Consider the following 27,250-nt stretch of genomic DNA (forward strand, 5'->3'; position numbering starts at 1 on the left):
TACCCCTCCTAGGAGTGACGGCTAAGTGCAGTCACACTACTAATTATTGAGAGCTGTTCTAGCTTTTGGTGAAAAACTACAGGGCCACTGCAGGTTGGTCTCTTTAAACCCCACCACCTGTGGTGGTATTAAAAACAAAAAAATCCAAAACAGAGCATCACGGGATTGTGATTTGCTCAGCAAATCTATTTAGGGTGATAGATCAGTACACAAGGAAGAGACAACAGTGAAGGTCACATTAGTTTCAAATTATTAGTCACTCTCGACAGCGATACGGACCTGCACATAGCCACTTTCGTACATGGCTGCAGAGACCGGTCAATATCGGGAAGCATTTTGAATTTTACAAGCATCCAATAAGGTGAATGAAACATGAAGTTGTAAAGAAAGATCAAGCATTTTTCAAGTGACTGCTTAGATATTGAAGCTGAATTCTACCTCACTGTGCAATTGCTGAAACATACTGAAGCATATGCATGATGCTTGCATATATAGTATGTCCCAATACCCATAAACACTAACATTCATAGCGATCCTTAGTCCCCAAGTATGCTTGTAGCTTCTCTAGAAAGGTCGATATAAAAAAGCATCACAGAAAGCCCTACTCCACAGAGGTAGGGAACACAACAAGTCTCGCACCATATGGGACTGTATTAAAATCTATTCAAGACTCCGAGCTTCCTCTCAGATGTAATTTAAGAAACTCGAATAGGAGGGCACGGCTAATCAGTTTGAAAGTGCATTCAATTGGAAGCAAGAATTCATGGGTACAAATCTGTGCCTAAAGACCCGTTCTATCTCTCCTGGTTAATTCAGTTCACTACCCTGTACCTCAATAAATTGAGAGCTTTACTCTCAACAATAAGTCTAGTCTTTAATTGGTATGTATTATACTAAAGACCAAACATTTTCAGCAAGGCAGCAGTTTGTGATTCTAAAAGCAATATCCTATTGCGGTTTTTCATGCACACTCTTCAAATTTAGCACATTGTTGAGCGTCGAACAGCCTCAAGCACTGAACATGGTGACAATACCTTGAAGGGGAAGATGACGATCAAAAAGACATACCCAACTGCTGAGGGAGCACAAGTAGGCAACTGAGAGGCCAATATGGCCTTCTAATGCTCTCCTTAAAAAATGTAAGAGGAGAACATCCGATTAGGCCCCAGTGCATCTCTCAGAACGGTAGAACACCATCACTAATAAGAAAACATCACCCATCCTCTGAAAGACAAGGGCAGTGAAAGCAGCAATACAGAATGTACTTTAAAAATGCTCCCCAACACCCAGAGGTGTGTCCAGGGATGGCAACAAGGGTACTGCTATCAGATCAGAATATAGCTGAGAAGAATTATAAGCAGTTATCCCTCTTAACGCCTTCAGTGGTGCATTGTTTTTGATCTAAATAGCTCTTTGTATACTGTGACGTTTAGCCTGAAGCTTCTAATTGGGAACTTTTGAAAAGAAAGGTCCACCATGCAGACTCCTCTTGCCGAAGAAGTTCTAACAGGCTGCATCTAGGTAGCATGTGTGGTATTTGGCAAGTATCAACTATGGATACAAAATGTAGAAAACATTGAATACAAATTGGAAAGGCTGAGGCAGCAAGACTAAAGCACCGTGTATACAGACATGATAAAATGCAAAAAACGGTTTATAGTGACTTTTTCGAATGTCACATTTTCAAATGCCTTTTTCTTGACACAAATGTGGCGGATTTTTTTTATTATTATTTATTTTTTTATTTGGGTTGCTTCCCCTCCCAACCCCCCGTTTTTTTTTATTTACACTTTTTTTTACTAACTAAACCGAAAAAAAACAAAATAAAAAACATTGGGAATTATTTTTTTCCCTGCAAATTTGTTTGACAAAATGGCATTCGAAAATATGCATTCGACAAATTAACTGGATACTGCAAAGAAAAACAGCAGACACTTAAACGTCCTATTGCCTGAATGTTTGTCTTCTTGGGTATAAACGATTACTGCCTATTTCGTCTAACTCCATCAGAACAGACTAAATTGCTTTTAAAAGAGGCGAATCCTAATCACATGGAAACTGTTGTTCTTTATATTCCACCTGTATATGAAGCAATGCCTTTTACTTCATGGTTCTGACACAGCTGATCTGCCCCCAACACTCCCCAATGTCAGTGGACAGTTGAAGGCCATTGTGTTTCTAGGCCTGTAATCAAGACTAAGTAATCAGCTGTCTGACCCCATCACTAGTTTACAGGCTGGTGGTGTACAGGTAGGTTTCCGACAATCTTTTTCAAATGTACATTTCAGTAAGCAACACATCTTTAAAAAATTGCAGCCAAAGGTTGCATTTACAAACATACAGAAATGTTCCTTTTTATCAGTATTACTAACGGCAGAGCTAAACATTTTGGTCTTTAAGACGTCAGTTGGACTTGGACACATTTACATTTCATGCCATATCATTTTGTTAAAAAATAAGAATGAAAAAAAAAAAGGTCAGCAATCTCTTTATTCATCGTCCACGGTGCTCCTCACAAACTGCATCACCTACGTAGCCATCATGCTGCATTGGTATGACAGTCTCTGCCTATCAGATGGCACCAACATATTGTCACACATTACCTTTTTGGCAGAATCATCCAGAGAGTTCTTTATGGCCGATCCATCCCACTTGTCAATTTTCACCGGTTTGTCATCTATCTTCCACTGGAACACAAATGGAGAGTGAAAGATTTTGATTGCAAAGCACGTGGTGCATTTCCATCAGTTTTAGCAGGGAAAAGAGAAAAAGCAACTGCAAGCATCAACTTTCATGTAAAAGGGAAACCTACTCTCATTTCGTGCTTTTTTCTCCATCGTCTGACGTTAATCTTATGAAAGCAACGCAACAAAGCTGCTCTAAAAATGCTGAATTTCGTGTTGCACACTACCTCACAGACATTGCCCTTGGTGTTAGTTACGGCCAGGGATGAGTCGATGAAGACAGCAAAACTGTGTTTCTCCTTAGAATCGGGCACAGAAACGGGGTCTGCTTCAGGGAGTTGTAAGGCTTCATTAATGGTCCCTGTCCTGGTCCCAGTGGGTCCTGGGTCTGGGGTGCCTCTTTTCGCTTTGACTGAGGGCCCCAATAACAAAACAAAAAAAGAAAGAGAAAGCTAAAAATGCAAAAAAATTAAATTCTCTGTTGGGGCAGAATAACAAAGGTTCCCTGAAGTTTTTACGATCTATTAAAGCCCAACCTGAGGTGTTTCTGGAGAAGCAGGCCCCTTTGAGTTTGTTGAAGAAAGATCAAAAAGCGACTAAGTCCCTTAGGAGCTTAAATTTGCGGTCTTTACCTAATAGTGATGTAGACAAAGCATCCTTTAATAGGTGTCACGCTAAAGGTGATTAGATTGATTTTAGCAAACATACAATGCCATATTTCTTCTTGAAACATGAAGCCCAAATCAAGTTCCCATTTCAGACGTATAGGGCAAATCTTAAAAGTTGAGGTGAGCATATTGTATATTTTAGAGGCTCGAACTTCACCAACTATGGTAAGGTGCATTAGTCTAAGAGCATCTGGAGTGAGAATTTCATTGGAAAATTGGGCAAGTGCATCAAGGCAGGAATTAATTAAGTTGTTATAAAATTGAAAGTCCTTAGGAATGTTAAATGTGATAGAGAGTTGCTGGAAGGAAAGGATATACGGGTCATCTATAACGTATTGGATGAATCGGATACCTTTTTGAATCCATGTTTTGCGGTTGAGGATCTTATTATTAATTACTATGTTCTTATTATGCCATAATAGTGTGGAAAGATGCTTATTTGGGGTTATAGTGTGGGGAAAAAGAAAAGTTTGTAGAGCTGAGATTGAAGCTTTAATAGGGTCTAAAATCTTTTTAGACGAATGTTTAAATATGTATATATAGTCCGTGATGTCGTGTGGTAGAACTACTTGTTTTTCTAATGAACACCAGGTCGGGATATCAGCGGATATAGGATCCATGAACCATTGACGAGACTGTTTTAAGAAATGCATAGTGATATGACTTAAAGTCAGGGAATCTAACTCCTCCCATATCATAGGGGGCTTTCAGTTTTGTCAGAGCAATTCTTTTACTTTTTCCTTTTCCCCAAAGAAAATTACGTAGAATAGAGTAAATGGATTTTAAAAAGGAAAGGGATAATGGGACGGAGAGAAGTTGCAAATAGTATAGAATAATGGGAGTAAGCATCATCTTGATAGTATCTAAGCGCCCCCACCAGGAGAGGTATAGTGGAGACCATTTGGATGTTAGATCCTTGAGGGTGCCCAGTAGTATTTCAGTATTGAGTTTGATTGTATTTGGGATAGTTGGGGCAAAACGAAGACCTAAATATTTGACAGAGCTACTGCACCATTTTAGGCCAAAAGTGACAATATCATGTTTAAGGCACTCAAACTGGAAATGTGCATGGCCAATAATCATAACACAATTCCTAAATATAATGCTAAATGGTATTATTTCACCAGGTATCTTAACTGTTTTAATGCAACCGCTCATGGTACATGAATCTACACCCTTATATTTGCATCATTATCCATATTTCCATACTCATATTGAAATGGTAGAACTTAATAATGTTTGAAATGATTAGTTTATTTTGATGAAATAATCCAATATACCCATTCTCCCCCCTCCCCTATCCTCTACCCTCCTGATTCTTATATGCCTCGTCTGTCTCCCTGTACGTCTCCCCCCTAATCGCTATATTCACTACATATAAGTCACTCTTTGCAGACTTGTACTACTATTAATTTTATATTACTTTATATTAATGCGGTTTATATCTACTATACTTCATATTATATTCGTAAGTGATTTTAACAAATGATTTAGCTATATAGAAATACTATTACAAGTGACCAGAATCATTTACTATGTCATTTCTTTATGGTTCTTGTTTTATTCAAAGTCTGTAACGTGTCGATATCTGTATCAAACTCAATATTTAAACAATAAAAATCATTAAAATAAAAAAAGGTGATAAGATTGCCAAGCTTGATAATAATTCTAGCGGTTTGATTACCGCCTATTTAAAACCTAAAGATACAACAGTTGAACAAGACTTGGTTAACCTCTCAATGCTCTCCCATTATTCTGTGGATTCTCAGGAGCTTGGGAGAGATCTTGCCTCAGGTGTGGTTGGTTCCGGGTTTGAGTTCAGGTGGCAGCTGTGAGAGTGCTGACACTGGCCCCACAAGCTCGCCAAGGGCTTACACGGAAGTTCTGTTGAAACCAACCGCCCGTTGTTTCTGCCCTACTACTTTGACTACTCAGGCTGGCTTGGTGGCTTCTCCAGTCTTTACTACCCTGGAAGACCAGAGGCTTAGAGCGATGGGGCAGGCCGTCCCTCGTAGCCCGCCAATCCAACCTTTTTCGGGCCCCGAAAGGCCAAATTGGGCCGCTGCCCCTTAAGCTCCCAATAAAAGGGGAAGCTGGTGAAACCACATTAGACTTAAAATCTACAGGGCCTGTTCTAACTGTGGGGGAGGAGCGGGTTTACCTTTCACTTAAACGTTTAGGGTAAATGGGCTATACCTGTTGAACCGCCAATATATCCCATCATTACAGTCACTGTCATCAAGGGACATTGCCAGAATAATTTTTGTTGATTTTAGGTGTATGGATTGGGTTAAAGTGGGCTTTTATCCCCATCTGATTAAAAAATTGGTTTTGGCTGAGTCGCAGCGTTTGAGCAATATGAGTTACCTGCTTTCTGAAGATTGTGAAGACTCATGCCCAGATGCACAAAGGCCTACTCATAGCGCTGACCCTTTTCTCGTGAATCCCCGCTGATCAACTTTAAAGTGGGTACAATTGGTAGCACTGCTGCAGGGTTGATGTCTCAGGATAAGCGTGTAGTGACGTACGACTGGGAACATGTGATAGATTCCCTACAAGAACATAAAAGGGGATCTAGGTGTCTGAATGAAATACAAGCCTTAGGCTGCTTTCCTGGAACACTCGTGGGCTCCACCATCTTTGTTGCAATGACGATATCTGGGACAGAGCTGATTTGAGTTCTCTGCAAGAAACCTTTATGCTAGATACCCCCTGTTGTGGATGGTTTTTTAGTTCTAGACGAACCGGCACAAAAAGGAAGACCCTTTGGTGGTTTACTTAGTCCCTGGTGGGTGTCTCCGGGCGCCAAGGTGGAAAAACTTTCTTTTGGGCGCAGTGACATCTTAGGTATGAAGATTACCTGTGGGACTGTATAGATGCTGTTTGGAAATGGCTGATTGTGTTAAACGTATATTACAACCCAGTCTCAACATGTTTGGTTGATTTTTTGGTCAGCAATTACCAAATGCATTGAAGCCTACTGTGCACTAAACAAAGGGGGAATTGTTATATTGGGCGACTTAAATTCAGAATGTTTGGATGCTAGTTGCTACAATTTAGGAGTCGCTTGCAATATTCGCAGAGCGCCAGAAATAGGGGGATATTGATATGCGTCTTGTTTTAAATGTGTTTTAAAACCCTTGAACTGCAACACTGAGGGGGATATCTCACCCAACTATAGTGGTCAAGTGGCACCCACACTTCAACACTGGACTACGTATTTGCTTTGGAGCCTATATTAGCTAGTTTTCTTGTCTGGAAATAATAAGTAGCACCAGGAGTGTTTATTCACAGATGTCTTATGGTATTTGTAGGGATCAATAGGCTTGGAGCTCTGACACAACCTTTTGATCCTATCGAAGTGAGACCTAGTGATCATGCAATTCTGTGGCGTGGTGGAGTTGCGAACCGTTTTAATTTAAGGTTGGAATGAGACTTAATGGAGGGTGTTTTTGCTTATATGGCCCCTGACATTTTGGCTTACATTTCCAGAATATATTGCATGGCCTAATACCTCCCAGAATGTTAACCCAAAACTCTAAATGTCCGGACCTCACGCACAGATTTAATAAAGTCGAGTCAAAGAAAAGGACAAGACACGATTATTAGGAAAGCTAGAAAATTGGGGCCTGCTGCATTTCTAAATATAAGGAAACTAAATCAAACTTACAGAAATTGGCTAATAAGTCATAAGTATTGGTTATAAAGCAAGGATGTTGTGAGTATGTTCATAGCTCTAAGCTCAAGAGATCTTACACATTTTTGGAGACTTATTCGCGGTCATTCTGCCCAAGTATCCTTACAAGTACAGCCAATTTCAGGGGCCAAATGGGAAGCCATTTGTATGGGTCTGATCCTGCAGTAATAAATTGAGGTTTTATGGATAATGCGGTCGTAGTGACTCACTGTCTATGGGAGGACCTGGCAATTGACATTGAAGGGATCCTGTGGGTTATTAAGAGGGCTTAAATAATCAAATGTCCCAGGCCCAGATGGGTTATCTAATCTCACCTTACAATAATAGCTCAACAGATATGGACGGAGGTCTTGTTGCCCTTATTCCGGAACATCTCGGCGAGTCATCAGTTCCCTTCTACTTGGAAGGAAGTGATAGTTGTGATTTTCAAAAAGGGCGATATCTCCCTTTTGTATGCCTCATACAAGAACTTAGAGAGATTTTTACTGCGGGCCCTGGGACGTTGGGCGAAGGGCTCTGGTAAACTGGATGTTAACCAATGTGGTTTTAGAAAGGGCACGAGTAATGCATTTAATTGCTTCCTGATTTGGATGCGCTCTCAACCAGGTTGGCATCCAAAGCGTACTTTGTACGCTGCATTCCTGGACATTACCAAAGCATTTGATTGCATAGATCACGCTAAGGGATTGGGGTGAATACTTGGAGACTATCCTGGAGCAGCTTCATGCAGACATTCGTATAAAGGTTAGGTTGGATCAAAGGGGGACTTTCACTGAATGGATCTATGTGGCACGGCAGGGCTATGTATTAGCACCTTTCCTATTTAATTTGTACATCTTTGGAATAGGCGCTGCAATTGCCTCCATTTCTGCGTATCCGCCCAAACTGGGGTCTTATAAACTCTACTATCTTCCATATGTAGATGATGTGGTACTCTTAGATTACACCGCAACGGGCCTGCAAAGATCACTGACTATGTTGGGTGAATTTCTCAAAGACATTTGCTTACACATTAACGCCCCCAAATCCAAGGTTCTGATTATGAATAGGTGTAAGCCCTTGTCTGGGAGAACACATTTTTGCTGGTATACGGATGGCGAAATAAGGAGGTGGTGTCTGAATTTAAATATGATATTTTATTTGTATCGTGCTCATACACAAGTGTTTCAAAGCGCGACGAGGCATGGGAGGGGAACAAGGGAGGACAAAAACAACAATCTTTACTAGGCCCAGTGACATTGAGAACGTGCAAGTGCAGAAAATACTTGGAGATAGTGTTCAAAGACAAGACATCATTGGGCTCGGCTAAATAGGCTCTGGAATTAAAAGCCATCTCAGCAGCATCCCAACTTAGAGTGTTTGATAAAAAGTACAGACGGTTCTCACTAACCCCAGTGATTAAGATGTATTTGATAAGGTGTCTTTATATGATAAGATGTCTGGACCCTCACAGCTTGCTCAGTTCTTCTCAGGGCAGGAGCCTTTGCCGTCGAGCTGCAGGAGCAGCTACAAAGCCGCCATCACTTCGGATCAAGGCCACTGCAGGAGCAGCTGGTCCCTGCCAGGATCCGAGCCTCATTGCGTAAGCATCGTCTTGCTGAGGTATTTGAATTTGTTCTGCAAGCTGAAATAATACCTCTGTGGTAGGCGAGCCTAATCTGCCTGGTGATCTCTGCCCTCGTGGAGCTGCCGCTCTGATTCAACACAGCACCTAAAATGGCCGCCACTACTTAGCAGCTGTTTACCAACGGTTGCTTAGCAACCCTACCAGGCCTGCTTATAGGCCGACCTGATCAAGCCAGAAGGCGATAGACTGCCCCCGCATTTAAGGCCACACAAATACAAGGCCTCTCCTGTCTGGACCTGTCCGGACCGCCACAGGACAACACACTGCAGGACCTTTTTCACCCAAGCCACGTGCAACCCTCTACCCGCTCAACCATAAGCACGAGAGGGATCACAGACTGCCTGATGCACTGCACCCTGTGCTACCCGCCTGCATAGCCAATAGTCGCTGATACGCAAGTGAATGATACCTCAAGTATCCACTACAGTCTATACCGTGCGGGATGCCCATGCACCTACACCCACCAAGCTCGCTCTGGTCACCACCCACTTCTGAACATTATCTGAGGTACGTGTTGCGCTAGCTCGACCAACAAGGCACGCTTATTGCTCTGCATTGTTTTGATACACTAGCCTATGTACTCACACACTAGCCTATGTACTCACATCTACTAAGCATGCCCATAGGTGGGACTTTCCCTCCCCACGTGTACTTAGGTGCGATGCTACTTTAACGGGCGTTGCAGTTCTCTGCCCTTACCAGCCATGCACATTGTTATCACTTGCCAGGACCACTTGATCACTGTACCCCTTTGCTCATAGATTGGCGCAGAAACTGTTTCTTACACATTCAACCAATATGCCCCTGTTTACATGATATGCCGGCCCTGCCCTCTGCTGTTGGATGCATATGTAACCTATTGCTACTTTGACTACCTAATGTGTATGCCCTGCCCATTGTAATATTGATTGCATATCTGCACCCACCACTACCTTCCCTAGCCACTGCTACTAGCCAACCAGCGTCTCCAACGCATTCCAAGACCAGTCCACAGGCACCCCACCTGCCCACGCTGCAGAACACACACCACACTACATTAACCTGGCACCTAATTCTAGCTCTATTGTCCGCCCTATTCACCTACCTTAATTCTGCTCCGTCAACTATGCAGAATTCCAATATTATCTACCCCTCTCACACTCCCCTCGGAAGTGGAATACCACCACCCATACTTACCCGAAGTATGCCCCCCCCTGCTAACATGGCCCTTCCTAGGTGCCCCACTGCCACAACCAGCCTCTCGGCCCACACAGCTTCCAGGCCCTCCAGACCTAGGTCTCGCACCCTTCCTTGACAGCACCACAACCTCCCCATGTCCACTGCCACGAGGAAGCTTAGGCTGGGAACTCGCTCTCACCGCGCCTATGATATGAAATGATAGGTTATTTATAACGCGCTTAATAACCAGAGGTTCATAAGTGCGGACCCGGGGCTCTATGCCATTAACTGTACTAGAGCCAAATACTCGCACATCCTGTCGGAAACATTACCCTCTCAGTGGACCCCTGCCATCTCCCGTAACTATCTGCACGCTCAAAACCCACAGTACAAACCTATTAAACCTGCCCTCCCATTTTGGTATCTCCCACACTCGCCCTATAGCCTCTCCCTCCTGTCACCCTACTAATAAAAGCACACCTCCACCTGCGCTTAAATGTGCCCTCAAAAATGCACGCTCTCCCCCCACCCATGCCCTGGAGATCCACGACCTCCTTACCATTCATGATCTAGACCTACTTGCTAGCAGAGAAACATGGCTCCATGAGACGTCTGGTCCAATATTACCCAAATTGACCTTTTACAATTGACCTTTTGCACAATTGACCTAATTATAGTGGTCCTAATTGACCTTTTGCACAATTGACCTTTATATTATTTTAGTTATTTTATGATATGTATTGGGTTGGCTTTGGATTATAAATAATATAAAGGGGATTGGGTGGGGGGTGCAGGGGTTTCTGGATTGGGTGGGGCTTGCGGGGGGGCTTCCCCCTGCATATATGTCCTAATTGACCTTCTAAATTAGGTAAATTCTCCCGAGGTCCATTCTCTCGAGGTCAATTGTGAAACGGTCAATTAGTATACAACCGTCTGCACCAGCCATCTCACTAGCCCTCCTACCTGGATACTCCATCCTCCGACAAGACAGACAACTGCTGAAAGGAGGAGTAGCCCTTAATAACAAGAGATGCCCTCTCCATCAGGCCGAGCAATCTCCCAAGGGATGGTAACTCTATCTGCCAAACTATCCATGTACCTTAACTGCACCATAAATGTACATACCATTCCTACAACCCCAACTACCAAAGCTGACACCTATGCTCCACCAGCGCAAGTTAGAAGCTCTACAAAAACAACAAAACAAGGGCAACATCATCCTTTTTTGGAAGCCCCAGAACTCAGGCATCCTTTCTCTAGTGACCCCTGCGCACTAGCAGATATCTACACTGACACCCTTACCAAAGCAATTGACGCCATAGCCATGATCGAACGTAAAAAAAAGAGCACAAAATCAATGCCCGTTAATTCATGGTTCACAGACTAACTACAGGCCCTACGTGCCAGTAAACATGAAGCTTTAAACAACTGGCAATCCAAGCGACTCCACAAAGGAAGATTTCAAAAGGATATATATATTATATATATATATATAAAAACGATTATTAAAGCCAAATCACTCCTTCAAATCACGGGTTTCTAAAACCAACGCTCAACCTATGGAAATATTCGCCATTTTAAAAAACTTAAGCTCCTTCCATTAGCCCGGACGAGATCATTAAAGACGAAGCGTGGTGCTCGAGCATACAAGAAGCCCTGCTCAGCAAAATAGAACTGCTCCAAGAAAAACATTTCAGGCACAATTCAAAGCCTTACCCAACCTCAAACATCCTCCCCTGCCCAGCCTCCCTCCTATAAACCTCTACAACCCACTCTTTTCCTTCCAAGAGGTCACAGAATCGGAAGGCCTTGACCACCTCCAACATCTGAAACCATCTATGTGCAAAGGAGACATTTGTCCTCCTAACATTATTAAAGAATGTGCTGACTCCCTGGCACCTCTCCTAACGGCGTTCATTAATGCCTCATTCAAAACAGGTACTGTCCCGGCCAGCCTCAAAGAAGCCTGGGTGCGCCCACTTTTTTAAAAAAACATCCCTAGATCCTACGTCCCCTGATGACTATCGACCTATCACTACTGTCCCGTTTCTCCTAAAAATCCTGGATAAAACGGTTCACAACCAGATTCCACATTTCCTCAAATCCAACTCCATCCACGGCAAAAGACAATCAGGATTCCGCAAAGGACATGGCACAGAAACTGCCTTCTACACCTTAAAAACCAAATAACAGAAATTATAGACATAGGTAAGCCAGCCCTCCTCCTAATTTTGGATCTCTCAGCCGCCTTTGATCTTGTGGATCACAAGATTCTAACCTCACATCTCACTCATATAGCACAATTCTCCAAAGCAGCCTCCTCATGGATCACATCCTTCCAAGAAGAGCCATGAAGGTTCTCTCGAACTAGGCGAGTGCAGCCCCCACCACCATCCATTGCGGAGTCCCTCATGGCTCATGCACAGCTCCCACTCTCTACAACCGGTTTACAAAGCCGCTCTTTGACAAGTTGGACTCCCTCGGTATAGCTTACACAAACTATGCAGGTACTCCTGCCACTCTTAGGTTCTTATGACCAAGACACTGCAGCCCATTTGATATACGCCACCATCCAAGCATGGACGGCGGCAAATGGGTTAAGTCTCAATGGAGATAAGACAGACATTATTATTATTGGTCCTAAAGAAATGTTATCCAGACTTGGTAAACAATACTGTAACTTCACCATCGATAACTCCATCATCCCGGTCTCCTCTTCAGTAAAGATACTAGGGGTTTACTTAGACTCCAGTCCGTCTATGACGCGACAGGACAGTGCCATTGCTTGTGCCTCTGCCCACACCACTAAGCTTATAAATGCAGTAAAATCCTTCCTATCCAAACAGAATTGCCTATCAATAGCTAGAGTTACCATCGGGGCTAAACTAGGTTATTGTAATGCCCTTCTAGCTGGCACCTCGGCAAAAAACTTGACTTCAAGTCACACAAAATAATGCTCTCAGAGCAGCATTAAAAATCCCTAAAAGAGACCACATCGCGCAGGCCAGACAAGCTGCTCACTGGCTCCCTGTGAAGGAACAAATAACCTTCAAGACCCTAACGCACAAGTGCTTAAAACTCACAGCCCCGCCCTACCTATCAGAGACCATCTTCAGAGCCACCTCCTCACGTCCTAAAAGAACCTGCCACGCCAACCACTGCACAACCCGCCATCAAAAGGGCCAAACCGGGTGGGATCGGCATCCCCCATATAGCACCTAAACTATGGAATGCCCTACCCAACACACTCAGAGCCGAGCGCTCCCTCCCAGCCTTCTGGAAAATGCTAAAAAACACACTTTTTAACTAACAACTTCACTCCTACACTGCCCCGTGCCATCCCCTCCCCTCCCTCTGGTATCCCGCTTGTAACTAAGATTATTATTATGTTACTAAGCATGCTGTCTTGTAACAGCGCCACAATGCCCTTTGGCTGTTGTGCGCTCTATAAATGTTAATACAAATATTGATCCCTGGTTGATTTACGGGGCTGAGGTAGGGGAGTTAAACGTGCAGTGGTCGAAAGTTGAGGCAATAATCTGGAAACGTGCTCTCACTCCCTAGGAGTATTCCTTTAGCACCGTTGTGGCATATCTTGTGATTGAACTCTTTGGAGAGTATGATCTCATGGCGTAGAGTGCAGTTACTAAGAAGTATTTTATTTCCCGTTCTGGGTACTTTATTTCAGCATCTTTGTAGTACGAGGTGACTGATGTTAACGGAGTGGATCAATGGTTCTGTTAAAATCTGGGAACTTAATGATGTATCATTGGGAGATTTGGAATATACTCCGCTGAAGGTCAAATAGAAACTTTATGGAGACCACTAGGGGGCGCGAAACCTAATGGTCGCATGAACCTCGGCTCCCGTTTCAACAGGGACGACAGAGAGGATTAAGAGATAATCGTGCTCCAAAACTCCACTAAAAAAAAAAACAGAACTGCAGTGCCGATACCCAAGTCTACCCGGAGACGCCTTAAACGAGTGGGAAGGGGGTGAAACTACCAGGAAAATCACAGAGAGAAAAGATGGAAGAGCCCCTCCCCCACGGAGCTCTGAACGTACTGGCTGGGAGACGCTCGGCACCAAACTGATAAAGGAGGCCTGCAATAGCAAATAACTTTGCTGGAGACCCCAACCCGACCTCAGCAAGCTTCCCCCACGGAACCACCAGCATCGGACACATCCTCGGCAGACACAACCTAATCAGAATACCTGCAAAGAGAGGGGAGAGGAAGCGGGTCGCATAGCGCGGGGCCGAGTAAGACCCGCTGCCGCGCACCTCCACGGCCTAGATCGACCCCCGACGAAAGCGGGAAACACTGCGCAGTGTCCCGAAATGGAGACCTGACGCAGAAAACCAGAGAAGAGGGAAAGAACTTCAGGGAAGGGCTTCCCGGAGGCAGTGCGAAGCAACACAAAGGCGAGGACCCGGATATAAGGCACCCCGAAAGTAAAGACACGTACCACGGCGGAACCCGGCACCACCCGACCACAAGGTGAGGGGGCGCTCGATTAGGGAACTACACAAAGGACATAAAAAAAACTGGGGGTGATCTGGCATAAGAGACAATTTATCCGCTGTGGGACACCGGGCACCTCTCCATCGAGCCCCTTGGCAATGCAACCTGAAAAGAATGTGCAATAAAGGGAATTCCGGTTAATACAAACTGGCTATGTTTGCCGACGACATATTACTTTATCCAACAGACCCCAACACGGCCATACCAATAGTGTTACGAGCTATAAACGAATTTGGCAAGTGGGCAGGATTGAAAGCCAACGTGGAAAAGTCCACGCTCTTCCCATACAAATCACCATCTCATCCGGTGCACTGGGGGACTGTCACTGTATCCTTACAGCCCCCCTTTCCAGCACTTGTTCTGCATCTACCTTGCACTTGCCACCAGCTGGCCTTATTTATTATTTTTTTTACGCTACTTACCTTGTACTGCACTCCCCCCCCCCCCCTCCCCTTCCCCTTTTCCCTTCCCCCCACCCCTGCACTTGCGCGATCTGAATGACACCTGGCCTAGTAGGATGGTTGTCTGTCTTCCCCTTGTCCCCCCCCCGCCTCATCGCGCCTTGAAACACTTGTGTATAGGCGCGTTACAAATGCCATATCATATCATAATGGGATATACGACCACAAGTGTAATATCCACCGCAAATCACCATTTAAATTATTTTGGGATCAAAATCACAAACAAAACTGAAGACCTATACAAAGCTAAACTCCCCCCGCTGCTACTTGAAATAACAAAAGACCTCGAAAGATGCAGCAAACTCAGTGGCATGGCTGGGCTGCCTAAATGCCATAAAAATGGTAGTAGTGCCCAACATTCTCTACCAGATGCTTACAATAGCCATCCCCCGAAATCACTTCGCAGAAATAAAGGCCATGTTTGTAAAATGTCTATATAGCAGGGGGAAAAACACTGCATCGCCTACAGCACCCTAATACAACTGAAGGAGGAGTAGGGAGGAACAGGGCTCACGGACCACTACACATACTATCGACCCAATTTTGCGCACTGGGGCTGCGAGAGGAGACAAACGGAAGCAATGGGTGGTTATCAAGAACCATCTACTGCGACCGGTACTCTGGAATGGCTGTGGGCCCCCAAAAATGCATTCCCCGCCAGCGTAATCAACCACTTTGCTCTGGGTCCACTCCTGAAAATATGGTGGAGTAGAGGATAAATTAAAGGTCTTACGACGTGGCCGTCCGGCATGAGCTGTGTGTGGGTCCCCCATGAGCTGTGTGTGCCCCCCCCCCGCCCCAATCAGGAACGAAATCCAAGAATGAAACCGCTATCAAAAATGGTATAAAGCAGGCCTGGAAATAGTGGGTCAAATCATAAAGCCCAAAGGATGCATATCTATCCAAGACTTGGAAGCAGGCCTACAAATTGGCCCACTGGGAGTGTTCATGTTCCTGCAACTGAAAGGTGTGCTCTTGATTGGAAAGAGAAACTCCAAAAGGGACCACACCCTCAAGCGAAACCTGTTCAACCAGAGCATCTCGCAGTTATATAGATTCCTGATAGGCAAACTAGGAAGCAGGCAAACTAGGAAGCAGACTCGGTGGCCTCAAAAAAGATGGGAGAAAGACCTAGGCCCACTGATGTCAGAGCAACTATGGTCCCAATGTGCAGATCAGCACAGAAAACTTCAATCTCTGCGCAATAAAAACTCCATGGAATAAAACTGCTACACAGATGGCAATACGACCCTAAAAGGCTCTCCAGGATGTTTGAGCAAACCAGCACCCAATGGTGGGGCTAATTTGGAGGGAATTAGAGTTCTTCTTAAAAAAAAAAAAAAAACTTTACACTAGTTGTGCTTCTTCTCAAATTAAATGTTCTAATGTGTTGATGTTGAAACTCGGAATCACGTCATCAAAATGCTCAAAGTACGTTTTGAAGAAAAAAAAAAAATCTACGAAAATGATTCTATGTCAAGATAGGAGGCAAGCATTATGCCTAAGTTCCTTTAATACTGCAACTCACAGCTTTTCACATATTAAACTTTGAACTGGACACATTTTTGTCTTGGTTTGTTTCCTCCATCAAATCAAAACGAAAAAGGGAAAAGGTGCAAGAGTTTTGAAAACTACAAATCCCTACAAGTCTCTAGTCCAATGTAGTCCTGAAGCCCTCTGCGTCCACCTATCAGGGACCAGGACCCTCTATATGTTGCTTCCTGCTTGGGTTCCTTCCTCTTTCTTTTTGCTGCAGCCTCACAGATAATTGCAGAATTTTTCCTCTGTATTTATACGCATTAATGTAGCATTAATCAAAGTTACCTCACAATTCAATAGCTTTTGCCTCTGAATTGAATTAGGCGTGTCCCCCGGCATGAATCGACGGGTTTGCTTAGAAGCCTTTGGCTCCCTGAGCCACCCCACACGTTTCAGTCAGAGCGCGTAGCAGTCCACTCGGCAGCCTAGGAAGCTAGGACCCGGCAGCGTGCTGAAGTAGCACTTAGCGTCACTCCCAACACTCGAGTGAGGAGTGGGCGAGGAACCCACAGTGGGAGACAAGGATCTCTCCCTCAGTTTTAAGAGAGTCCTGCGTGACTCCCTAACAATGGCTCTGTCGCAAGGAATCCAGCGCCGACCTCCTCGACCCCCCCTAAACCAGACAGAAGGGGTTAACACAGTACCCCAAGAGGTGGACGACCCTGTCAGCAGGCTCAAAAAAGCTTTTTTGCTGAAGTCGAAAGTGCCATTCCCACAGCCCCTTATTCCAGGGGTGACTCATTTGTGAGATGAAGACGGCAGATATTCACCAGATGGCGAAAGAGAGGAAGATGAGATCCTCAGAGAACTCAACAACAGGGACCCAACGCTAGACGATGATAATACACGCGACATGTTCGACCCAGAAGACATTCGTCATCCCAAATCCACGGAATGGCTACCGTCGCCCTCTACATGGCACAACACATTAGAAAGCCATTAGATGGAGAGGTTCGCTTCTGCATGAGAGCGCAGTGCCCGAGGCCCGAACTCCCCGGGAAAGTAACAGACACTCCCGATTTAGACCCCAAGATGGTGACTTGTCACAAAGACTGCCAAAGACATTTGCAAAGGAGTTGATCGCGCTTGGAAAGGATGCCAAGATAAACTGCTAGACCTAGAAGGACCCTTAGTGAAAATAATGGATCTAGCCGAGAGAGCCAAGGACACAAGTACTCCAGTAGATGCTCATGTGCTCGGTAGTTGGGTGCAGTGCACGGTTTGTATCCTGGGCAACGCCAACTGCGCCCTTTCATCCAAAAGGCGAAGAGGAGTGCTTCTTAAAATAGACAGCAAACTCAGCGACCTAGCATCGTACGAAGTAGGGGAAGGAGCAAAAGGTATGCTTTTCGGGGAAGCTTTCGCCAAAGAAATGTCTGTGGGCACATACACAGCATTAGAGACAGCGCAAAGCTCCATAAGGAAAATCTTTCCGAGGCGAGTTATTGTAGGGATTGGTCGACAGCGGGGGGTCGCTCGCCCGGTCGCTTGAACATGCAGCGAAGGCCCAAGGTCCACAAGCTAAATACTGGGAAGGCAGACAGCAAGACGCATTCTTCCTGACCAGATCCTGGTTCCCCAGAGGTTGCAGAGGTAGAGATACCTATCGACAGCAGAGGGCAGCAGGTGGCGTGTGTGCGGAGAGCATGCATCCCAAGAGTTGGGGGGACCCTATTGTTTTTGCACGAGTTACAACAGCTGTCCAACAATGCCTGTGCTACAAGCAGTAGCAGGTCTCCACTTAGAATTCACAGGCGACCCTACCCAGAGGCCAGAACCCCATCCAGCACATATGCTTCAGGAGGAGGTAACACTACTACAGGAGGAATTTCGCAAGCTAGCAGACAAAGGCGCCATAGAACGTGATTTTCAAGTTGCCCCAGGTTTTCTCAGCAATATCTTTTAAGTTCACAGGAAGAAGATAAGGCCAGTGATAAGAAGAGTCTGAACGAGTGGCTAACGTACAGACATTAGGAAGATGGAAGGTATTCATCTCCTCCAAGATCTCCTCCGAGCAGGAGACTGGTTAGCGCGCCTAGACCTCAGGGACGCCTATCTCACGACTCCAATAGCGATAGAGCACCGGATGTTCCTCAGATTTCGGTGGAACAAGGAGATTTGGTGTTTCAGATGTCTTCCACTTGGGCTAGCATCAGCTCCCTGGACCTTTACTAAAATGGCCAGTACCAGCAGCCATAAAGGAGAGAGGAATCAGGATCATCATCCACCTAGACGATATCCTGATCTTAGCTCAGAACAAGGTTGTTCTTCAAGAGCAGGTGATCTGGATTTGCACCCTAGTGTCCTCCCTCGGCTTCCTCATAAACACATTTACAGCTCACACAGGGGATAGAATTCTTAGGATTTAGAATAGACACCAGAAAAGCCTCTCTTAAGCTCTGAACCCACAACATCAGAGCCATCAAGAAAGAGCTCAGATTAGTCATAGTGAAGAGGAATATTTCGCTTTGCAGTCTAGCCAGAGTAGTAGGTCTTCTTGCAGCATCGATCCAAGTGATCTTTCCAGGGCCCGTACTCTACAGAGCCCTTCAAAGACTCAAATTCAGGCACCTTCTGGGAGAAATAGGATACCATCAAATAGTTTCCCTAGATCAGGAAGCCATATCAGAATTCCGGTTGTGGCTCCAGAACATGGAAGCCTTGAATGGCCGTACTATTTTCGGCGACGCGGAGGAATAGAGACCGGAGACATAAATTGTCTAGAGCTTCTAGCAGGATCCTTTGCAGTGCATGCTTTTACCAAAGGCAAAGCCAATTGTTGCATCCTGCTCAAGATGGACAACATTTCAGCGGATCGATACATAAACAGGCTAGTGGGGACCAGAGCGAAAATGCTAGTCGAGCGAGCGAAGGACTTCTGGCACCACTGCCTTAAACACCACAAAACAGTAATTGCAGAGTACTTAACAGGGGAACAGAACGTAGTAGCAGACTGGAACTCTCAACATCTCGTAGATTCCAGCGATTGGAAAGTGCACCAGAGAATATTTGTTCGATTACAGGAGATTTGGGGTCCATTAGACATCGATCTCTTTGCGTCCAGATTGAATGCACAGACTCCCAGATACTTCAGTTGGAGGATAGACCCGGAGGCAGTAGGGACACAGATGCATTCCTGCATCATTGCATGGAGCAGTCCATTATGCCTTCCCACCATTCATCAGGCTCAAGAGATTTTTAGCGAAAGTGCAGAGAGTAGCGAAATTAGTGGCAATAGTCCTGCTGTGGAAGTCCCAAGCCTGGTTTCCTGTAGTGATGGAACTTTTTGTATTTTACGAGGATTCCGCTCAGTCAGGACCATCTACTCAGCCCGAGCAGCCAAACACACCCTCTGATCGAGGAGGGGAGTCTCCACCTGATAGCATGTAGGGAAGAGATGGGAGTTGCCAGGCATTTTGCAGCTTGCTGCCGACTTCATAGAGATTCCTGGGCACCTTCTCCCCTCCGGAGCTATGGCGCTGCGTGGGATCGATGGTCCATGTGGTGCAGTGAAGGTGTTCATCCCGTTTCGACACCTATAGTACAGATGCTCAATTTCCTTGTCGATCGATTTCACAACGGGTGTGCCTACAGAATACTCAGGGTTTACAGAGCAGCAATTTCAGCAGGGCATGACAGAGTAGAAGGCAAGCCCATTGAGGAACATCCAGCAGTAGTATGCATGCTCAAGGGAGTTCAATTACGCAAGCCTACCGAACCAAAAATACTAATTTCTCTGGGACGTAAAAGACGTTTTCCAACTGTTTCTCGACTGGCCCGATAATGGGGGCCCGTCATTATCCCAACTGTCAGGGAAGCTAGCGATGCAGCTCTGCCTAGTAGCCTATAGGAGAGTATCAGTGGAAGGCAACTCAAGACACAGCAGTCACAAATGATCTAAGGGAGAAAACTGCCACTGCATCTCCGACCAGAGACTAATGTTGTAGGCCAGATGGAACAAACAGGATTGCAAGGAACCCACAGGGCTACCAGCAAAGCCTTAGCTGTATTTAAGGAGCCTGAGGATCCAGCAACTGCCACTGTCAACATTTGAAAGATATTGTTGAAATTATTTCATAGACAGGCGCAGGCGCACACACACGCACACACACACCTCCCCATGCTACGACACGAACATTCAATGCAAAATAAGGCTAGTTTCAAAAAACCAACAATGGCCTACGTAGGCACCACACTGTCACAAGGCAGTAAACCACTGCAGAACAGCAGAGCCACGGTATCTGGTACACAGCACAGGCCATTAAGGTTCTAGACGGACAACTGTTCTATAAAATACAATGAAACCACAGATGGCGTCATTTCGGCCTTGGTAAAGAGTTACAGGACATTTTTAGCATGATTGAGAAAATGGCAAACGCGTCACTGCTCTCATTCCCACATGCTTTTGGAATTACAATGGTTTGCTCCTCCTGTATTAAGAGAACCCCACATCTTCAGAGTAAGGCACCCACACCACCCAAGGTTTGAGGTTTTATGCTGCATGCTTTGTTCTTCACGGTCTGAAAGATTGACAACCGAAGAACTGAGGGGGAACTTCTGTCACCTTCACAAGTGCAATACAGTAACACTAGTTGAGGGGAGGCGAATAGCATAAAGCAGCGTTATACTCTAAAGTGAACTTGTACAGACACTGCGGTTTTCACAGAATGAAGCCTACAATCTTCACACATGAAAAGCAAGCATTGGCAACGCCAACGTGTTTGACTTTCGTGTAGGCATGGGAAAGGCACTTGCAAGGCACTGCCATAGTGATATGAACTTGCCATTAATGTTAGCAGGTGCAAAATAGTGCGAGTACCTTGGCATCTAAAAGCAGTGCCTGGCAAATGCCTTATACACAAGCCAAAACTGTTGGCTTTGCCAGTGCTTTGTTTTTTTACAGGTCTTCAGTGAAAGACACACACACAGTGCTTATGAATGGAATGGCTGAAGACAGGCCTGCTTTACACCAGTCGTGGGTTTACCAACCAAATTAAATCAACTCTCAGAGGACAGCTTTGAAAAACACAGACAGGCCCTTCCAGTGCTAAGGTGGATGGTAAGGCTTGATTAAAGCAAGCTCAAAGAGTTTCCAGGAGGAGGTGTTTTGGGTGGGGAGGAGCAGTAACTGGGTGGGAATGGCCATAGGGATTAGCATGGCCAAGTCAATGGGTGTGCAAATAACCACACAACAGCTACAAGCGGTTGTCCCTCTTCATATGCCATTTCTCCCCATCTGTACTACAACGCAATAATTGTCACCTAATAGCCCAAAATAACAAGCCTTCTATGGATCCACGGTACATGTCCAGGCTGAGATTGCCATTTTGACAGATTTACTGGACACTTAAGTGCAGTACTGCTTGTGCAAATAATCAAGCCACAAGCATTTAAATACATACCTTACAAAAAAGAAAGCAACATGTTTAAAAGGAGCGTAAGATAAGGACAACATGTCAATTTTTACCAACTAAAACACCTCCCACAACAACCTGGTAAAACAGAACAAATGCATCCTGAAATTCAACACAATTAGCTAACCTGGCTCAATCTATAGGGGGAGGGCATGACATTCTCCCCCAGACATTTTTCAAATTATACAAAATAGACTTTTAAGGAAGGGCTGCGGGGTGCAATAGTCACAACAACTTTGTGCATAATGTTTGTTTATTTATAAAGCGCAGCCAGGCCCAGAGGCATACGGGCGCGTAAGTTAGATCTGGTTACAGATACATTTGAGTGCAATAAAAGGGTTACGTTACAGCTAAGTACATACCTAGTATTACAGATACATACAAGCATAGTCTAAGATAAATACATTAATTACAGAATGTGCCGTCAACCGTCAGTCGTTCTGGGATCTGGAAGGTTAGGCTGTCATAGAGTCCATGTTGTGAAGTCAACACTTCGTGTTGCGTTTGAATAGGTTAAATGAAGGTTCTGACCTAAGGAGCTCAGGTAGTGTGTTCCATAGTTTAGAAGCTTGTACCGGGAAGCAAGCTCAACCCGAGTTATGGAGTTTGAATCTCGGTATGGACATCGTGTTAGCTTGTGCTGCTCTAAGTGGTCTGGATGATGTGTGGGGTGTAAGTTGGTTGGTGAGGTAGGCTGGTGCAAGGTTGGCCCTAGCTTTGTGTGTGAGGGCCAGAGTTTTGAGGGATATTCTGTGCTCTACTGCGAGCCAGTGTAGTTTGCGTCTACTCTCTGAGATATGGGCCTTTTTAGGGATGTTGAGGGCAGCCCTGATGGCATTATTTTGAATTACTTGCAGTTTGTTGATATTTTTGTGGCTAGTGCCTAGGTAAAGTGCATTACAATAGTCTATTTTGGAAAGGACTAAAGCTCTAGCAAGAGTAATGCAATTAGGTGAAGAGATAAACGGCCTACATGCAGTAATCAATTTGCAAGTGTAAGCGGCTAATGATGCTACTGCATTAGTTTGTTTGGTGAAGGATAAGGTGGCATCAATGTAGATACCAAGGGTTTTAGTGTTGTTTGAAACGGGGATGAGATTACCATCTATAGTAAAGGATTTGAAGGCGGAGTTTAGATTTTTAAGTTTGGCATGAGTGCCAAGGATGATCAACTCAACCATGCCATCCATGCTTGTATTACAGAGTATATTTCATTAAGGGTTTTGCTGTCTGTTTCATAGTTACCCGAGATAGGAATGAGTATCTGGGTGTCGTCCACATAATTAGTGTATGTGACACCCAGATAGTCAAGGATATCAAAGAGGGGCTTTATGAATACATTATACCGTGTCGGGGACACACAAGAGCCTTGCGAGAGTCCACAGGGTACTGGTGATGGTTCAGCAGAGTCAGTGGGAGAGAAGACCCTCATGGTTCTGTTTGCCAGGAAGGAACTGATCCAGGCAGTGGCTGCGTCTGAGAAGTATGCTGCAGTTTTCAAGTGGTGACAAAGTGTTTGGTGGTTAACCAAATCAAAGGCTGCTGACAGGTCGAGCAGTAAGAGGAGTGCCAGTTTGCCATTGTCTTTCAGGATTTGGATCTGGGTAGTGAGGTCAATTAATGCAGTTTCCGTACCGTGTCTAGGTCGGAAGCCGGATTGCCTTAGTCCCAGGAGATTGTTTGATTCTAGGTAGGCCTGTATTTGTAGATAGGCTGCTCTGTCCAGTATTTTTAATAAAAAAGGTACGGTAGTTATCGGCCTATAGTTAGACGGGTCGGCTGGGTCAAGAGTAGGTTTTTTGAGACGTGGAATGACCCATGCGTCTTTTAGGTTGTCAGGTACTACTCCGGATTTGAAGGAGGCATTGATGAGGTTGGTAATAAATGGTGCCAAATCATGTGCGGCTGCTTTGACGATCGGGGCAGGGCAGGCATCACCTTCACAATTTGATGGTTTAAGTTTCCTAATGAGGTTTTCTACTTCCCAAGTTGATAGGGGTGAGAAGCTGAAAGGTTTACAAGTTGACTTAAAGGTGGGCGATTTGTTAGGTAATTGTTTGTAGTCAGGGTCAGCTAGTAGCATGGATTTTTTCGCATTGATTTTAGATTGTAGGCGACCTATTTTATCTAATAAGGCTTTCTGAATATTACTACACCATAGTGCGTCAGTAACGCATTTGTCAATAGGGGCTATAGGGGATTCTAATTCTTTTTGAATCTTGAAAAGTTCTTTTGTGTTGGATTCCGCTTGCGTAATCCTTTTATTATAGGTGTCTTTTTTCACAAGAAGGATGGCTTCTTTGTAACTAGTGGAAGCTAAGGTTAACTCAGTCTTATTGGTTGCTGTGGGGCACTTTTTCCAGTGTGCCTCTGCAGTTCTCCTAGTTTTGCGCAGTTCTCTAAGCTGCGGCGTGAACCATGTATTAAGATGACGCTCTGGTTTAGGTTTCTGCAATTTTAAGGGGGCGATGGTGTTCAATGCTTTAAGAATAGCCTGGCTATAGATATCCACTAGAACAGTGGGGTCAGCGTCTGAGTCAATATTGTTCAGGATAGGGAGTAAAATAGGTAGGAGTTTGTCAGGTGTAATGTCTTTCTTATTTCTCGTACTGGTGGCTGGGGCGATGATGGGAGCCAGGTGGTGTGTGTTGGCTTTGATGGAAAAGGTTATTTTATGATGATCCGACCAAATGCATGGGTCATTGGATAGGAGATCAATAGGGCAATTGAGGTGAGTGAGCCAGTCCAGTGTTCTACCTTTGATATGAGTCGGCTCGTGAATAATGTGGGTGTGACCCAGGTCAGATAATGTGTTGGCTAGATCATGGGCGTTAGTGTTCTTGGGTTCGTTAAAACCGAGATTAAAATCCCCAAGTAGGATGGTTTGTGAATTAGGTTTAGTGTCTGTGGTTATGAGTGATGCAATGTCCTCAATAAAAGACGAAATGGGACCTGGTGGTCGATAAATAAGATGCATTGTTGCTGTGTGGTTAGGTGATAAAGGTAGTTTGATGGACAGGGATTCAGCAGAAGGGATTGGAGCGTCTTGGATGATTTTAATGTCAAAGGTATTTCTGAATATAAGGGCGAGTCCACCTCCCTTTGTCTGAGTGGTGTTTCTGTCGCATCTAATAATGGCATAATCATTAGGTATGGCAAGGTCCAAGGAAGGACCGGAGGCAGCATTAAGCCAGGTTTCCGTGACTGCAAGGAGATCGAGCTTTTCGTGAGTTATAAAGTCAGCGATGTCCAGAGCATGGGCAGGGAGAGACCTAGCATTCACCAAGGCTGCTTTAATGCAATTGTCTTTTGCAGGGATTTTTTTCTGGTGGAATGAGTTGGTCTTGCAAAAGGATGTGGGCTGACTTGTCTAAGTCAATGGCTGAGTTGGTAGGGTTGTGGTTCATATGCAGTAGGTGTTTACTACTACTGTAGGTGTGCAGTTGGGGTTTTTTAGCCCACAGACGGCTCTTAATCTAGAGTTTCTGGTTAAAATGCTAGGGTGGTGAGAGAATGGAGATGGGGGCGAACTGGTTCTAGAATTGAATCTAAGGTTTCTATTAGCAGTAGTACAAGGTTGGTTTGGAGTAGGTCTGGTGGCGAAGTGGCGTATCCGAAGTGCAGGATCATCCAAGTACGGGTTTGCAGGTGTCATGGTGCTAGGCCACGAAGTGAGGGTAATAGTTACCATGCGAGTGCTGGTGTATGTGTCTTGGTTGGAGTGTGGGTGAGGTTGACTGGTCCAGCATCTGGTGTAAATGTACAGTAGGTGGAGGAGAGTAGTTAGGCACCAATACATGTTGTGGGTAGCGTTGCTAGTAGGCAGGAGTTACAGGTGTGGTCTATTAGCAACCATAAGGCACAGCACAATCAAGTGTGGTCTGTAGGCAACCAAAAGGCACAGCACAGGTCATCAAGTGAGGACTATTGGCGACCAAAATGCACAGCACAAGTCATCAAGAGTGGTCTATTAGCGACCAAAATGCACAACACAAGTCATCAAGAGTGGTCTATTAGCAACCAAGAGGCATAACACAATCAAGTGTGGTCGGTTGTGGTCTAGGTTGAGGCAAGTAGACACCATAAGCCTCATATGTGGAAGCAAGTGGTTTCCGCAAAGTGAGAGTGGGTTAGTTTTACAGATTATCACAATGCAAGAATAGGCTGTTTCAGCATTGGGGTACTATTTAACTAGCTCCAAAACAAGTGTGGGCAAACGAGGAGGGCACTCATAATTTACAGGTTATGGGCTAGAATGATTTTACTAAACGTGAAGGTTCGAGCAAAAAAGGTTATAATGATCGTATAGTGCAGGTATACGATATACAATGGCCGGAGCGTTGAAACTGCAGACAGATGATGCATAGGACGTTGTGAGTCATTGCCAGAGACTTATGCAAATCTAGTTCGAGGGCGAATGAATGGGCAATAGGCTGCGCGCGCGTTGATTGTGAGGGGATTGGCGAGCCAGAGCAAACATGCAAGTAACAGATTGAACATATGTATGCAAGCGCGGGTGGGTGGGGGGGGGGGGGTGCGCAAGATGACCCTGCTCACGGTAATACTCACGGCACAAAATAGCAAAGTTTTGATTGCGTGCATTGGCTGGGAAAGGAACGTCTCACCGCAACAACAAAGGGTCTTGCAGGCTGGATCAGGAAAGCGCTGCGACAGAGCTAAGACCTTGAGCAGCTTGCAGCACGGCATGCTCGGTCAGCTCGAGTTTTGATTGGGTGAAAAGGGAAGCTGCAGCCAATCCTGGCGTGGCAGTGGGGTCAGAGGCGGTCGTCGGATGTAGATGGTTTGGCGATGGGTCCGGCGGCCATCTTAAGGAGGATTGCACCTCGTTGTGGGCAATGGTGATTTTTGTCACAGATCCTAAATAATGCTGATGACTTAATGCACTTTGCAGATGAATTACATCAGGAAGTGTAGGAAGTGATGACGAAAATAGTGCGGTACTCGCAATCTGAGGGGTACAACACAGTAGGAAGCGGCTAAGGGCGACTGTAAATAAAGCCCAGAGCTTACCGCTTCACGGACAGCAAAAAGTGAAGAGATGAGGCTGCTCCTGCAGCGCGGGTGCACAGGAGTGTGCGGGCAGAGCTCCTGCTCTCCTCGGTAGTGGGCGGACACTTGTACTGCAGAGATTGCCACACGGGCCTAGACTAGTTATGTGCCATTAGCATGACTTGTGTACCAGAGTCTACAAACCTACAACTACATGTGACATGATGCCCACGTAGCTCAGATCTAAAACAGCAGTCTGTGGGAGAGAAGAATTTGTAGAGTCCAACTGAAGTGGGACTTAACAAGACTTATCTCTTGGTACTGGGTAACCCACCTTTTAATATAGGCCTGTACTACACACGTTGGTAGTGTGACTGAGCATCCAGCCTTATAAGAGGGTTAATGTGAGCTGTAGAATGAAATCGATAAATACAGGTATACAACTAAACACTTACACGCTTAAAGTTAT

At 45.1% G+C, this 27,250-nt stretch overlaps 1 protein-coding gene across 4 annotated transcripts in view; it reads right to left on the minus strand.

Annotated features, from left to right (window-relative positions):
* The window catches only part of SPCS2 (signal peptidase complex subunit 2), a 166,884-nt gene that overhangs the window by 15,787 nt on the left and 123,847 nt on the right, over positions 1-27,250 (minus strand). For 3 of the 4 annotated variants that reach the window (XM_069640156.1, XM_069640157.1, XM_069640158.1), the window contains exon 2: positions 2,604-2,687. In XM_069640156.1, the coding sequence (XP_069496257.1) occupies positions 2,604-2,687 (84 nt within the window). The remainder of the gene's footprint in view (positions 1-2,603; positions 2,688-27,250) is intronic. The other variant, XM_069640159.1, reaches the window with a different exon arrangement.

Source organism: Ambystoma mexicanum, chromosome 7q (assembly GCF_040938575.1).
Source record: "Ambystoma mexicanum isolate Mex_15411 chromosome 7q, UKY_AmexF1_1, whole genome shotgun sequence".
Classification (NCBI taxonomy): Eukaryota; Metazoa; Chordata; class Amphibia; order Caudata; family Ambystomatidae; genus Ambystoma; species Ambystoma mexicanum.